Source organism: Uloborus diversus, chromosome 3 (genome assembly GCF_026930045.1).
Source record: "Uloborus diversus isolate 005 chromosome 3, Udiv.v.3.1, whole genome shotgun sequence".
Classification (NCBI taxonomy): domain Eukaryota; kingdom Metazoa; phylum Arthropoda; class Arachnida; order Araneae; family Uloboridae; genus Uloborus; species Uloborus diversus.
The window spans coordinates 14,911,894-14,927,597 of NC_072733.1; the positions used below are offsets into that span (position 1 = coordinate 14,911,894).

At 36.5% G+C, this 15,704-nt stretch overlaps 1 protein-coding gene across 1 annotated transcript in view; it reads left to right on the plus strand.

Moving 5' to 3' along the window:
• Window positions 1-15,704, plus strand: part of LOC129218040 (syntaxin-binding protein 5-like) — a 215,511-nt gene that overhangs the window by 12,096 nt on the left and 187,711 nt on the right. The window contains exon 2 of the mRNA XM_054852219.1: window positions 9,368-9,465. Coding sequence (XP_054708194.1) covers window positions 9,368-9,465 — 98 coding nt within the window. The remainder of the gene's footprint in view (window positions 1-9,367; window positions 9,466-15,704) is intronic.

Here is a 15,704-nt window from a genome sequence, read left to right on the forward strand (position 1 = left end):
TCCCATAAATCTCTTTCTATTAGTACCATTTTCATATTTTTCGACCATGTTGCCCAATTGCAGGAGTTAAGTTTCTTAATGTTTCGATAATCCCGTTCCATTATTCTGAAAACTTTTGCAAATTTGTCTCCAAGTAAAAAGACATTCGACCGAGCTCTGCTACCACTGTGTTGGCATACTTAAAGTTAAGTTTAAAATCCAAAAGTTAAGATATTTAAACTAAGCCAACATTAACTGGCCGTGTAATGTCAAGTTGGAGACAAGCAAAAAACATGTTTCAGAAAAATACATTTATTAAATATGACTAGAATTTTTATAACATCCCCATAAAATACACCCCCAAAATATCATAACAAAAGTGGTTCCAGTAAATAAAAGAAAAATGTCACCAATATATCGATGTATTCGCTGGCAGTTCCGAAGGATCAACTTGAAGACTCACAAAAGGTCCGCCGGATCACACTTCAGGAATGTCCGTAATGGAAAGGCAACATTAGACAGTTCGTAGATCGGTGAACATCTCAGGTAGACACGTAGGAACTCACTTCCCCGGCATTTTAATGGGCCGGACACAACACAAGTGTTTCTTCACCTGGACTCACTAATTCCAGGACTTGGAAGATTTAATTTCACATACCACAAAAAACCCCCGCAAGCATCGCGGGGAAAAAACCCCCCACACGTGAGCCGGACTAGGCTTCACAATCAAAACAACAACTGGGGATCGTTGAGAGAAGAGAGACTGCAGCCCCGAGTGCTGCCACTCGCCACAATATATATGTTTTATCAGCCAATGAGATTCCATGCCTCGATGACGTCACCACACTAACTTCTACTTCGACCATCACTCATTTGCATATTCCACTGCCGCGAATATTCGTACTCCTCTCCATAGCACATGCGGTCAACAAGTGGAATTAATTCGAATCAGGTGACAACTCAACTCTTCTGAATCGACACATCGAGACATGCAATCTTCGATGGTTTCAGTAAACAGTCGCCATTAATTATGGTGTGGGGGAATCGTCGATTGAAGTGTCAGCACCAACTAGTTGACAAGTTCTACTTTTACCAGACTGGGCTTAAAGTAGGTACACTTAACCTTAAATTATTTTCTTTAAATTATCGGCTGTGGACCGAGAATAAAAATAAAATAATATTTATGCCAACAGGTCGGACGTCAGATTAATTCCTGCTGATATCTACCAGAAACGAAATGCTACACATCAAACCCTTATGACAGCAAATTCTTCCTTTTTATGGACTTTCCTGATTGCAGATGTTAGTTCACCTATTCTTGGAGCAGATTTCCTCCATTATTTTGAATTGGTGCCAGATCTCCGCAATAAGTGTCTGAGAGATACGAAAACAAAATTGCAATCAGCAGGTCAAATTAAAGATTCGAAACTACATTCGGTTCAAATTTCTCTTTCTGGGGATACAGAATATCATAAATTGTTGCGAGAATTTCCTGCTATTACCAAATTACCTAATCCACATCAAACAGTAAAACACAATACTGTTCACCACATAATAACAAAAGGTCCTCCCGTAGTAGCAAAACCTCGAAGGTTAGCTCCAGACCGTCTTAAAATTGCTAAGCAAGAATTTCAAAATATGATGCATCTAGGACATATAAGACCTTTAAAAAGCAACTACGCTTCGCCGCTTCACATGGTTCCTAAGAAAGGAACTTTAGAGTGGAGACCAGTTGGTGATTTTAGATCTCTAAATGCTCAAACAATAAAAGATAAATATCCCATCCCTTGTGTTGCTGATTTTACAGCTGAATTACACGGAACAAAAATTTTTAGTCGAATTGACTTAATAAAAGCATACCATCAAATTCCTATTCATCCGGACGATATTCGCAAAACTGCAATTTGTACTCTTTTTGGACTATTTGAAAGCACAGTGATGCAATTTGGCCTCTGTAACGCGAGTGCTACATTTCAACAATTTTCAGACAAAAATACTCGAGGATTACCAGGAGTTTACGCCTTCGTCGATGATATACTAATAGCATCTAAAAATCCCGAAGAGCATCACCAACATTAGAAAAACATATTTTCAAAATTAGATGAATACGGTCTCTGTATTAATGTACAAAAGTGCATATTTGGTGTGTCAACTATAGACTTCTTAGGATTCAATCTTTCGGAAAACGGAATAAAACCTCTACCCGATAAAGTACATTGTATCCAAAATTTTCCAAAACCAGATACCTCAACCCAGTTGCGTAGATTTTTAGGTATGTTCAACTTCTACCGTTTTATACCCAAAGCTGCGCATATACTTGCTTCTATAGTACAACTTTTAGAAGGACATACAAATAAAAAGAAATCTCATTCCAAGGTTCGCAATGCGGCAGAACAACTTAAATGGAATGAAGAAGCAGAAAAAGCCTTTATTGACGTGAAAAACGCGATTGCTAAAGCCACTCTTTTGAGACATCCTATTCCAGGAGCTCAATTAAGCTTATATGTAGACGTCTCAGAGGTTGCTATAGGCGGAACCTTATCTCAACTATTGTATGGACCGTGGGAACCAATAGCCTTTTTCTCAATGAAACTAAACAAAAGTCAACAAAAATGGTCAACCTATGATAGGGAATTGTTTGCAATTTACTCTGCTATTAGAAAATTCAAACACATGTTAGAGGGCAGAATTTTTGTAATATATACAGACCAAAAGCCACTTACTCATGCTTTTAAACAAAATCCAAATAAATGCTCCCCAATACAATTACGCCATTTAGATTTCATTTCGCAGTGTTTCGTGTGAAAGGTTCAGAAAATGTGGTATCAGATACTCTCTCGCGAATCGAAGTTGAGTCGATTTCGAAAGTTGCAAATTTAAATTTTAAAGAATTTGCAAACGCACGGAAAAGTGATCCAGAAACTCAAAAATTTCTCAAAGACAATACATCTTCTTTAAAATTGGAGTTTAAACCATGCCAAACTGCGGACTGCAATTTACTTTGTGATACTTCAACAGGTGTTCCACGTCCATTCGTTCCTGTTTCTTTTCGTAAACTAATATTTGATCATCTGTATAACATGGCACATCCAGGAATCGCAGCTTCAACCAAGCTCATCTGTGCGCGATATGTATGGCCTAATATGAAGCGTCAAATTAAGCAGTGGGTGCAGTGCTGTGAATCTTGCCAAAAATCAAAAGTACACAGGCACACCAAAATGCCTCAAGGTACATTTTCTCTTCCTGATGCCAGCTTCTCGCACATTCATGTAGATATCGTGGGTCCCTTGCCACCATCTGACGGTAAAACATACATTCTCACTATGATTGACCGCTTTTCCAGATGGCCAGAAGCAGTACCTATATCTGACATTAAAGCATCAACCGTATGCCGTGAAATATTCAACACTTGGAACTCTCGTTTCGGATGTCCATCGATAATAACTTCTGATCAAGGACCCCAGTTTCGCTCTTCAATGTTCACTGAATTTACTCGCTTACTGGGCACTCAAAAGATCCGAACAACTAGTTATCATCCAATTGCAAATGGACTTGTCGAATGCTTCCGCTGGCACATAAAGTCTGCTTTAAAAGCTCATGAAAATACTGACAGATGATCAGAACTAATACCCGTAATTCTTCTGGGTATCCGAACAGCCATTAAGGAAGATTTGCAATCTTCTTGTGCAGAACAAGTTTACGGCACAACCTTACGTCTTTCTTGTGACATAATCGACCCTACAGTCACTCCTGCATGTGACTTGGATTTCGTAACTGATCTTCGTGACAGAATGAGACAGCTGAATCCTGTTGCGACATCTGCGCATTACACCGATCAGTATTACATCCATCCGTTGCTAAAATCATCTTCGCATATTTTTCTAAGAGTTGATCGTGTGAAACCACCTTTACATCAACCATATACTGGTCCTCATAAAGTGTTGAGCAAAACGGAGAAAACAATTACAATAGACATCAATGGTCGACGCACAACAGTTTCTCTTGACCGCGTTAAACCGGCTCATATAATTCCGGAAACTGTCCATTCTCCACTTCCAGCAACTGCAAAACTAAAAACTATAAATAAAACACCTACAAACGAACCTGCAACATATGTCACCAGATACGGAAGACGAGTACATTTTCAAAAAAACTTAGCAACTTATATAACCTAATATATCTTCTTTTCACTGCAAAATATTAGTTTTTGTATATATATATATCAATCTCAAATTTTCAATTATTTTGTATATATGTATATATCTTATGTTTTCTTTGACAATATGAAATGACTTCCAGTGTTGATTCTCAAAAAAAAAAAAAAAAAAAATCGTTCCTTTGGGTTGACAACCCTCAGTCACTGGGGGTCACTCTGTGGGAAACCCATAAGTTCTTTAGATCAGTTCATGCAAAAGGAGAAATCCCAATTCCGCAACTATGGAAACCCCAACTGCGCAACCACTTGAACTCCCACAAGGCTAACTGAGAATCAGCACTGGCAGTCAGAGCAAGATTGTCACTGGAAGAGTGAACGTGTATTAAACAGTGACCAACTAAAACTGAGTTATATAGTGAATATACCACCTCTGACATAACCACCACTACCATCACCACAATACGAAGAAGATTTAGATGAAATCCTGCGTAAGATGAAGACAATTTAAAGGTGTTGAAAAAAAAACGGAAAAGAAAAAAGAAAATCCCCATACTTTTTCATGAAGTAACTCTCAAAAGTCGAAAACCATTCCTCTCCTTGTGTAGGAAAATTGGGGAAACCGCGTTGCTGAAAGAAAGTACGAACTTCAGCTGTAGACTATGCTTAAATCCTGTGCTAGATTTTATGCTTTACCTAAGGTGCATAAAGCTGGTATTCCTTTCAGGCCGATTGTTTCCAATATTGGTACGGCTTCGTACAAACTTGCAAAATATTTAGTCTCTGTGTTTTCTCCGCTTAGGAGTCACAATTTATTTACTATTAAAAATTCTGTTGAGTTTGTTAAAGAAATTCATAGTTTCGTTCCAAATAATTCTTTTATGGCTTCTTTTGATGTTAACTCTTTATTTACGAACGTTCCCGTCGAGGGTTCATTGTTATGCCTTCGTAGAAGACTTTCTGAATTTCATTTCACCAATACGGAAATTGAGGATTTAATTTTCCTTACCCGTACTTGTCTTAAGCAATGTTCTTTTGTTTTTAATGGGAATTTTTATATTATGTTAGATGGTCTGGCTATGGGTAACCCACTCAGCCCCATTCTTAGTGATATTTACATGCATTATTTTGAGGTTAAGCTGTTCCAAAAACTGCAGTTCCAATTTTATGTTCGGTATGTTGATGATTGTTTTGTTCTAATGAACCAGAATCAGTTTGAGAGTGATGAGGTTTTATCTATTTTAAACTCCATTGATCCTCATATTCAGTTTTCTTGTGAGAAAGAACGGAATAATTGCATTTCATTTCTTGATGTACTTGTTTCTCGTACTGAAATTGGTTTTGAAACTACTGTTTATCGCAATCCTTTTGCTGTCTCTTTACCTCCTCATAGACAATCGTCTCATCCTCCAAATCAAAAATATTCTGCTTTCAATTCTTTTGTTTATCGCGCAATTAATATTTGTTCTTCGTCGGAACTTCTTAAAGTGGAACTTAATTATCTTAAAGCTGTGGCAATTGATAGAGACTATCCGCCAACTTTGATTGATTCCATTTATATAAAATTTTCAAATAAATCCCAAACTAATGTTCTTAACCGAACCTTCATCAGAAAGAATTTCGTTGTTTTGCCATTCTTTCCATCTGTAAGCTATCAGGTTGCTAAGATTCTAAAACGTTTCCAATTCCAGGTGGTGTTCTCTCCTATTAATAAATTTTCATTCTCTTCTCTTAAAGATCTTATTCACCCTCTTAATTGTTGTGGAATTTATAGAATTAATTGTAGTTGTAAACTTGCCTATATTGGACAGACTCGGCATGCTTTAAAAATTCACTTGAAGGAGCATCAAAATTATGTGAAAAAACAACAATTAAATAAGTCTAGTATTGCTGAACATTGTTGGGATTCGAATCACTCTTTTGATTTTAGCTCTTATCAGATTATCCAAAAATGCCCCAATTCATCAGATCTTGACTTTTGGGAATCCTTTCATATTTTGAGGAACAGTTCTAACTTAGTTAACGATCTTAGTGCAGTTCCATATTTTTCTAACATTGGTTCCCATATCTTTAATACTGTCCTTTCCCCATTCCCTTTTTTCCCACTCATTTTTATCTATCTTCCTTTGTTTATTTTTACCTTTTTGTCTTGATTGACACCCCCCCCCTCCCCAATTTTCTTCTATTTATCTTTATTTTTCCTTTTTTCGAATATTTTTTATTTCTGTTTATTTTATTTCATGGTTTTCCATTCTGCTTTTCCTTTCTTGCGGTTCACGGTTACTGACAATTTCTTTTCTTTTTGTTTAAGCTTCGGCTTAATCCTTGTCCAATTGAATTCTTTCTTTCTGGGTTCGTACCTAAGAGAAAGCTCCTGGCCTTTGCTTGCATTCCTATTGGTTCCTGATCGGTTTATAACTTTGTCATTGGTGTTTGGCTAATTCGCTTATTTTATCTTTTAAGCTGCATGCTTATCTGCTCTTGGCTTTTGTCGGATGTCTTTTCATCCATAAGCTCATTATTTTTTGCATTGAAAAAGGCGTTCCCTGTAACGCCGAAACACGTGTCTGCTGTAATTTACAAATTTGTGCTTCTACTTACGTTGTTTGGTCTGACTTTCCTGGACACCTGTTCTGCCCATGTAGAGGTTGAAGTGTTTTTTTACCTGTCAACACTGAGGGAAAATCTAGTCGTGTGATCAAGGAAAAATCTGATGTTTGAAAATGCACCCTGTCATAGAGAAATGATCCAAATAGACATTGTCTGTTTTGAATTACTTGTGTTTCTTACTTAAACTATAAATTTTGATGCTTGGGTGTACATTTTTGTTCAAAGGTATTTTGGTTTCTGTATCTTCTGAGACATAAAAACAAAAAAAAACTTGTCTGCTTACACAAAATTTGGTAAGTGTTGAAATCGGTTAGCGCAAAATTCGATTAACACGAAATATTTTGGTGTCCCTGTTGAGTTCGTGTTAACGAGGTTTGACTGTAGTAAGAAACTTATATGAGATCATACATAACATAATTTCTATTAATTTTAGGCATTAATTCTTTTTAATATTTATAGCGACACATAAATAGATTCAAACTTCTATGCGTAATCTCTCAAGATACTTTTATAAGTCCTCATAAAATTAGAACACAAATCATGAATTAAGGGAAATCACCATAGAAATTAGGAATAAATACCAAGACCAAGAGCGAGAATTAAAACCCTCCATCTCTTATGAGCAGCCTAACTGTACGTGTCTGGGAAATAGACTCCTCAAGAATATATCCACTTCAGTACTATTAATAAATTGGGAGGAACATAATTTTTAATAAAATTGTTCCTTTCTCATAAATTTCCTGCTGGGGTTTACTGGCCCATTGGGACATGTCAGCAATACCTGTCTGGGACGTGGAAGCCATAAAACCTCACCTCAAGGGTGCCGCCATAATTTTACAGTAATATCGCAAATAGTTGGGGACTTAAATACTGAAACCTTTCAATGTTTCTCGGTGTCCCTAAATGGCAAAATCTCGATCTAGGAAGATTGGATGCCACAGGTTGGGCGGCGAGCATTTTGGGCGCCGAGAATATTGAGCAGTGGGAAAATTGGGCGCCGTCAATTGGACAGTTTTTGGCCCCCGAAAATATTGAACAGTGCCCAAAACCTTGGCGCTCAATAGTCCCGGCGCCCAATGTTCCCCAAAGATTTTCTTAAAATCTTGCATATTAGAAAATTGACTCTCTATCACTGTATTTAAACGAATGTCCCGTTTTTGGACATATAAATGTATTAGAGGCGTATTTTAGTAAGGCTCCAGATAATGATTCCCAAACTATGCACCTCCTCGGAGAGTCATTGAGCCTAAGGCCCCTATAGTGGAGGGTTACCGGGGTTCTAATTAAGCCTCTACAGGCACCCTGCAAAATTTTGCAGTTATGTTGCAAACAATTTTCAATATTTCGCGATTCCCCTAGATGGTGAAATCTTGCTTTGGATAATCAGCTCTCTATCACTATGAAAGGAATGTTCCAAGGCTAAAAAACGGCGGTGAGCTCTTTTAGACTTGTTATGCATTAGGGACGTTACAATACAATATTGTTAGATGAAAATGCTGTTATTATATCTATTATGTTACTCACTTCTTACTGTTCAATCTGCATTGAATTAATCTAGTATCAGTAATTTCTTACATCTTATTTTTCACAAATTCCTCAATCGGAAATTTGTCAGATGTTATCTTGCTCTCTTTTCGTCCTCATGTGTGAAAGTCACTGAAGGGGAGTGGCATGAGTATGATGCTGAAGAAGGTGTGGCTTAACTCATAATTGCTGACTCGAGCCAGTTGCATTAGACAGGTGTAGTGGGTGTTGGCATCTGGTCTTACATGGCTTTAGTGAATGATATCGTAATTAGGTGGAAGATAAAAGAACCTTCTCTTAGTATTTTGGCCACTTGCACTCCGTGATCTAATACACAATGTTTGTGTAGTAAGAAGACTTTGCTCTTTTTCCCTCAGAATGGGATTATGTTAGAAGTAAGTTTTACAGAGCTAGTCTATTGAATAATAGGAAAATGATTCTTACCGGTGTTATTCATTTTATCCCAGCAACTCGTATAAATAGTGCAATAGGTTTTTAAAGCTTTTTACTTCAGATTAAATTGGTCATCGTAGAAATAGTTATTTAAAATGATTGTTTTTATTTTAAGTGTTGATAGCAAATAAAGCTATTTCTCCTTTTAAAAATGTTTAAAGTCATTTATTATACTCTGCTAATTTATCAATTTTTTAGAAATGGGTTTCAACCCATCATCAAATATCCACATACGTCCAATAGGTCCGATGAACAGAAGGTTCAGCAGACTTAAGTTCCGCGGATTCCGATCCGGAACCACGTATCCCATTCATTGGACAATCAACTTTTTAGTTGATTACATTCATCGGGACATCGCCAAGAGTTCACGCTACACAGGAGTAAATTAGTTGAGAATCAACTCTGTTTAGTTTTAGCAGTGTTGTGGAGAAACTGTTTGAATAATTTGGCTTAGAAGAAAAGTTGAGTCAACTGAGTTGCTTCTTGTGAAGACAACAAAGAGCGGCAGTTAACTAGTTGGCAGACAACTTTTTCGAAAAGTTGATTCCACTAACCACCTCGTGTATAGGGGACCTTCATTGCTGATAAAAAAATGTGCTGAATGGTATTGTTGAATGCACATGTTTAACAGTAGTTTTTTTTTTCCAGACAATTCGACATGGATTCCCATTCCAGCCAACAGCTATTGCATTTGATCCAGTTCAGCGCATTTTAGCTATAGCTACTAAAAATGGTTCATTACGGCTGTATCCTTTCATAGTTCAATTTATTTTTAAAAATAATTTAATTTTCTAAAAGTTCTTTTCATTGTGTGTGTGTTTGCGCATTTGGAATTTTTTAGTGAAAACACTGCTGAATAAATTGAATATAAAGGCAATGCTTCTTTTATAACTACAAGATATGTATGTGATAACCAACAACAGACTCTGAACCCAGCTAGATGGGTCCTGTCAATCATCAAAAAAATCAAACACTTGCTTAAAAGTATTCACCTCATTGCAATAACAATTGCTTCTGGTATTCTAACTGTCTACTACCCTATTGAAGTAATCATTTTTCTTAATTTCAGACATAGCTTTCCATTTTAAAAGCTTAAAACAATGACTCCTAGTTCTGGCAGAAGGGTTTCTGTGCATAAAGGGTTTCTGTTCAATGTATTCCGTTTTAATTAATTAAAAAAACTGAAACATGTTCTCTGTGACTCTTTTGCTCAAAACCGTGCATTTTAGCTGGGCCAACAGGTGTCCTTTCTCCTCCTCCACCATGCATCCCCCTTAGGTGGGCACCTGATATTTGCAAAGATGCACTGACTACTGAACAGGGGTCTGTCCAGGATTTTTCAGTGTCCATTTTTTTTTTTTTTTTTGAAAATCAGTTTTGTGAAAAATAAAATAATTGTTTGTGGGGAGGGGTTAGGGGAATTGTAAAAATAAAATTTCAAAGTGGGTATTTTTGTGGTTTTTTTCTGTTGATAATATTGTTTTTGAAGGTTTTCCTAGCTGGGAGGGGGGGCTCAGCGGCATCAATCTCTGAGATGGGACCCCCCCCCCTTAAGTATTGATACCTACACCATTCCTCATTATGTTTAATTATGCTATAAATGTTAACAGGAAATTTTATACACACATATTTAAAATAATTGAAAAAAAAAATTAATAAAATTCAGGCAGTGGTCCAGCATTTAACTCTTTGAAACTCTTAAAACTCTTGGAATTTCGTTTAAAACTTCTAAATTTCGTGATTTTAATAGAATTATAAGGATATTTTATTTGTTTACCTCTTAACAAAGCCTACTAAACACCCCAAAAGCAGAATATACTACTAAATTTGAGATGTTCGTCGCAGAACAGATGCCTGAGCTGCAGAACAATTCTGTTCAAATGTGAGGAAAAGTCAGACACATTTTCTGCAGAAATTCTACAGATTTCTGAGAAATTTCTGCAGACACTGCAGATTTTCTGCAAATATCTTCCAACTAAAGATAGAATTTTACACAAATTCTGCAAATTTCTTTAAATTAGAAGAAAATCTAAAATTCTTGTGGAAATTATAATAATTCGGCAGAAAGCTCGCGAAAAATGTTGAATTCGATTATTCATAAGCAGGAACTTTAGATTTAATTTGCGTTTTAAAGTGTTTTATTATTATAGCGAACCTAACTCGACTCATGTGTGAATCAGCCGCTAGAGGGCGCTAGAGCTGCTGGGGAGTGTTTTTGCTGCTCCTGAGATAAGTGATTTTTTACTGTAATTGTTTATTTTACTACTTTAGTTTCAGTATTTTTATTGTATTTTACCATTTAATTAAGTATTCTTGTGCTTTTAAGTCTTATTTTTGATTTACTTGCTTTCTTAAAGTGTTTTTCTATTCTTTGTAGCTAAGCCTAAATTGTGCCGATTTCTTGTTGTTAAGCCTGAGTGCTCTGTTTATTGTGTAACTTGTTTATTTTAATTTACTGCTTGTCTTAGGATTTAGTAATATTTGTATCTTATACTTCCAATGCCTTCTAATTCTAATAATTAGCATTTTTTCTCCAATTTTGTATTTTTGTATTGACTTTTTAAGTCAATTTTGAGCTAGAATGGGAGTTATATGCATTATGAAGGAGGTTAAAAGTGGTAAAGGGGACAAGTGGATTTCTTGTGACCTATGTCAGATGTTCTGCTTGTTTAAGGGGAAGGATGAGTCTGAGAAGGATTTCATTTGCACTAACTGTGTTGAGCTCTCAGAAATCAGAGTTAGGATGCTTACTTTGGAGGGTGAGTTAGCATTAGGTTGTAGGCGTGTAGATGGGATAAACACTCCAGAGGGAAAGGGGGAAGTTAGCAAAAAGGAGGTTGGCATTAGCTGTGTGTTACATAGTGGGAATATTCCAGAGGTATAGGAGGAAGTTAGTAAAAAGGATGTGGGCATTAGCTGTGTGTTAGATAGTGGGAATATTCCAGAGGTAAAGGGGAAAGTTATTGCTGAGGCAACAGACTGGGAAACAAAGGGTAAAATTTTGGGAGATTCAATGGTGCGTGAGGTGGGAAACTCAATAGGCAGAGTTAGACGTAAGGTGGCTAGATGTTGTTTGCCAGGGACTCGGGTGAGAGATGTAAATAGGGTTGCTGAAAAGAAGGGGGTATTCAATAAAGAGGATGTAGTTACTTTGTGGGTGGGAACTAACGATGTAGGCCATAGTAACAACGATGAATTTACAAAGGAATGGGATTCCCTGTTGGACAAAGCAACCAACTGTTCGGCAAATGTCCAAGTGGTTGGTTTGCTTCCCAGGTATGGAGTGCATAGGAGCTGGTTAAACCAACGGGCTAGGTGTATGAACCTGGTACTCAAGGAAATTTGCGTTAAGCGTAGTATCAAGTTTATTGATGTGTGGAGTAAATGTAAACAAGATTGGATTGCTAGGGATGGCCTGCATCTGAGTTCTATAGGGATCAAAATGGTTAGTGGTTTGGTTTTAGAGGCTTCAGAATCAAAAAACTAAGTTGGAATGGGGGGCATGGTTTAAGGAGCAGAATTCGAAAGGGTACTAACTATTGGGATTTTAGTAGAAACGGAAATAGGGTGGCTAATAAGAGAAAAGATTTTAACAGTTGGGATTCAAATAATCGTGCAGCATTAAATAAAAGTAAGATGGGCTTACTTAAGGTTTTTTATACAAATGCTCGTAGTATTAGGAACAAGATGGAAGATATGAAAAGCATAATTATAGACGAGAGGTTGGATATTAATTGGAGTTACCGAGACATGGGCTACCGAAAGTGATGATGATTTATTATCTATTGCTGGGTATAATTTGTTTAGACAAGATAGAGTAGGTAAAAGAGGTGGTGGGGTTTTATTTTATGTCAGAGACACTTTAACTTGCAATGAATTGGTAATTAATGATAAACCTAATGAGATTGATATGATTTGGCAGGAGTTGATTAGTAATAAGGGCAAAAAACTACGTTTACGGAACATTTATAGGCCACCCAACTTAAGCCAGGGTCAAGACGAACAGATGTTTAGTATTATTAGTGAAATTTCTAGCAAGGGGTCAGTCATTATAATGGGAGATTTTAATTTTCCAGGAATTGATTGGAATAATTTTTACCATAGTAATAGGAGAGAAGAGGAATTTTTGAAAGTAATTGGTGACTGTTTCTTAGATCAAATTGTAACTCAGGGTACTCGATAGGATGCGATTTTTGATCTAGTTTTCTGCAACATGGAAGGCTTTGTTCAGGGGTTATGTGTAGGGGAACACATTGGAGATAGTGACCACAACAGTATTAGGTTTGGGATTAAATTTGATATGCACAAAGTAGAGAATTTTAGGTTTGTGCCCAATTTCAGAAATACTGACTTTGTGGCACTTCGGCAGAGTTTGAAAGCAGTTTTTTCTTCTGGATTGGACAATAGCGATGTGAATCTTCAGTGGGCAGAATTTAAGGAAAATCTAGCGAATACTGTTAGGGATTATGTTCCTTTTAGGAGAAAGGGTGTCAACACTAAAATTTGGCCAATGTGGGTCTCCAGGGAAACTAAAGACAGCAACTGCTTTTCATAGGTTTAGAGAAACAGGTCACAGTGCAGATAGGCTCCATTATTGTAAGGCAAGGCGTAAATTTAAGTATTTGGTACGGCCACTGGTTGATGAGCACGGAATTTTAATTCAGGACGATAGTGATATTGCTAATGTTCTTAATAACTTTTTTTCGAGTGTTTTTAACGATAACTGTATCTAAACAGTTGACACCAACAAGACACAAGCCATAGTACAGCTTGAGGACTTGGTATTTTCCAGGGATGACGTTTTACTTCATTTGAAAAAAATTAAAGAGACGAAGGCTCCGGGGCCAGATAATATTTATCCGAAAATTTTAGTTGAATGTGCAGAGGAATTAGCAGATGTAATCGCAAACATTTTCAATGCTTCTTAAAATTCGGGGACAGTGCCAGAGGACTGGAAGCTGGCTAACATTACACCGCTCTTCAAGAAAGGGTCTAAAGGGAGTGCGGGAAATTATAGACCTGTGAGTCTAACTTCGGTGGTTTGCAAAATTTTTGAAACATTGATGAAAATTAAGATAGTAAATTTTCTAGAGACTAATAATCTATTGACTAGTTTTCAGTACGGTTTCAGGAAAGGTAAATCTTGTGCAACTAATTTATTACATTTCTATGACAAAGTTACCATGGATACAAATGGATCCATTTACCAAATGGATAAAATAACTTTAATTCTTAATATGAGCACAGTTATGTTTTTCTTGCACTATCAACGCGTGGTGATACACTGGATTCAAGTAAATTTACTAGTATAGCAGCTATGAATTTTTTTCTCCCGACTGCGTTTCTGAGTGAAATATACTAAACTAATTTTTTTCAAAACCCAACCAAAAATTTTGGGGGTGCAGCGCCCCTCCTGGCATCCCCGTAAATCCGCCTATGATCCTGAGGATCTAGGATCTCCAAAATATAGTGCTCCAAAATGGCGGATCAGATTTGCCATGTTGTGGTCAAGGTTACAGAAAATTTTATTACACTGCAAGCATGAAATTTTGGGAGCTTTAAGTACATTAGGCTGTTGATTCGTTCTAGTATTTAAGCAAGTATGAGCTCATAAGATTTTGAGTGGCACTCATATAAACGCATGAAAAAACGCTCTTTTATACTGAAACCGTCATTTTTGAAGCCGTTTAATTAAATAAGATGATTACATTTCAGGGTTTTCTGACATAAGTCTAACACTATATCATGTAGAGTATAATTACAGCTTTTGCTCAAAGTTATTGACTCAGGCATTTTAGAATAATTAACCTAAAACTGTGATTCTTTTTGTTTCAGATTATCGACTTTGAGATGGCGTAATTAAAAAAGTTGATTAGTTGCCATGGGTTTTTAACCTGGGCCTTCTACACCACTCGGACTATAACTACATCCCAAAATTGTTGACCCGTTGCGATTAAAGTTATTGACCTTTAAACTTGGGTATTTTAAAAAAAATCATCGTTTTTGAGACCGTTTAATTACTAAAGTCAAGAGAAGCAAAAGCTACTTATAGATTTCTTTGTACTATACTGTGGTGAATAGTTAATCATATACTTATTTCCCAGGGTTACTCATGGCTTTAGCAGAGATCCAGGCCTAAACAAGGTAAAAAAAAAAGGAAAAAAAGTAGCATTTTCAATTGACCTTTGCCCTCAAAGCCATGCGTTAGCCATCAAAGTATTTATGCTAGCATGACCCAGGGCCACGCCGTCCCTATGTGCAAGGTCGTGCGGCGCATGACGCCATCAGAGTTAAAAAGGTGCCGAGCTCTAGGTATGTCTATAATTTCACACGATTGAGCATACGAAGCAGCGCAAGAAATTTGCTATTTCCCATTTTTGTTCTTGCTGTGAATGCATTATATTATCACTCGTGCAATGTGTCTTTTTGTGATTTTTAACTATTGTTCGTGGTAATTTCACTGCATCATGTTATCATACATTAAAAATACGGTGAGCACATTTGCATGTTATTTGCTTGTGCATAAAATACATATATTGTAGACAAAATTTTTTAGTTCCGAAAAGTAACGACTTGACCCTGATTACTCAATTCTTCCACCTCCTTTTTCTTCAACTATTTGTGTATTAAATTAAAGAAAGAGCTTTGGACAATGTAGCACATTAATGTTTTAGATATTAAATTCAATGCCTTTTTAACGATTTCATATTTTAGAACTTTATTTTACCGGCAAATTTTACCAGAATGCTTAGTTTAATGTTTTTCAAAAATATTTACTATTGAAAAGGGGGGAAAAAACGTGTCTTCGGAAAAGAAAGTGAGTTTAATAAGGGAAAAAATAATGATGTTGGGGTAAAACTTTCATTTCTTTTTTGAAAAAATCTTCCAGTTAAAAATTCTCGATAATTTTATCTAATTATCGAGCTAAAATAGCTACTCCCCTTCCATCCTACTTCGTTTCTTTTTTCTAGTTCGCCTGAAAATA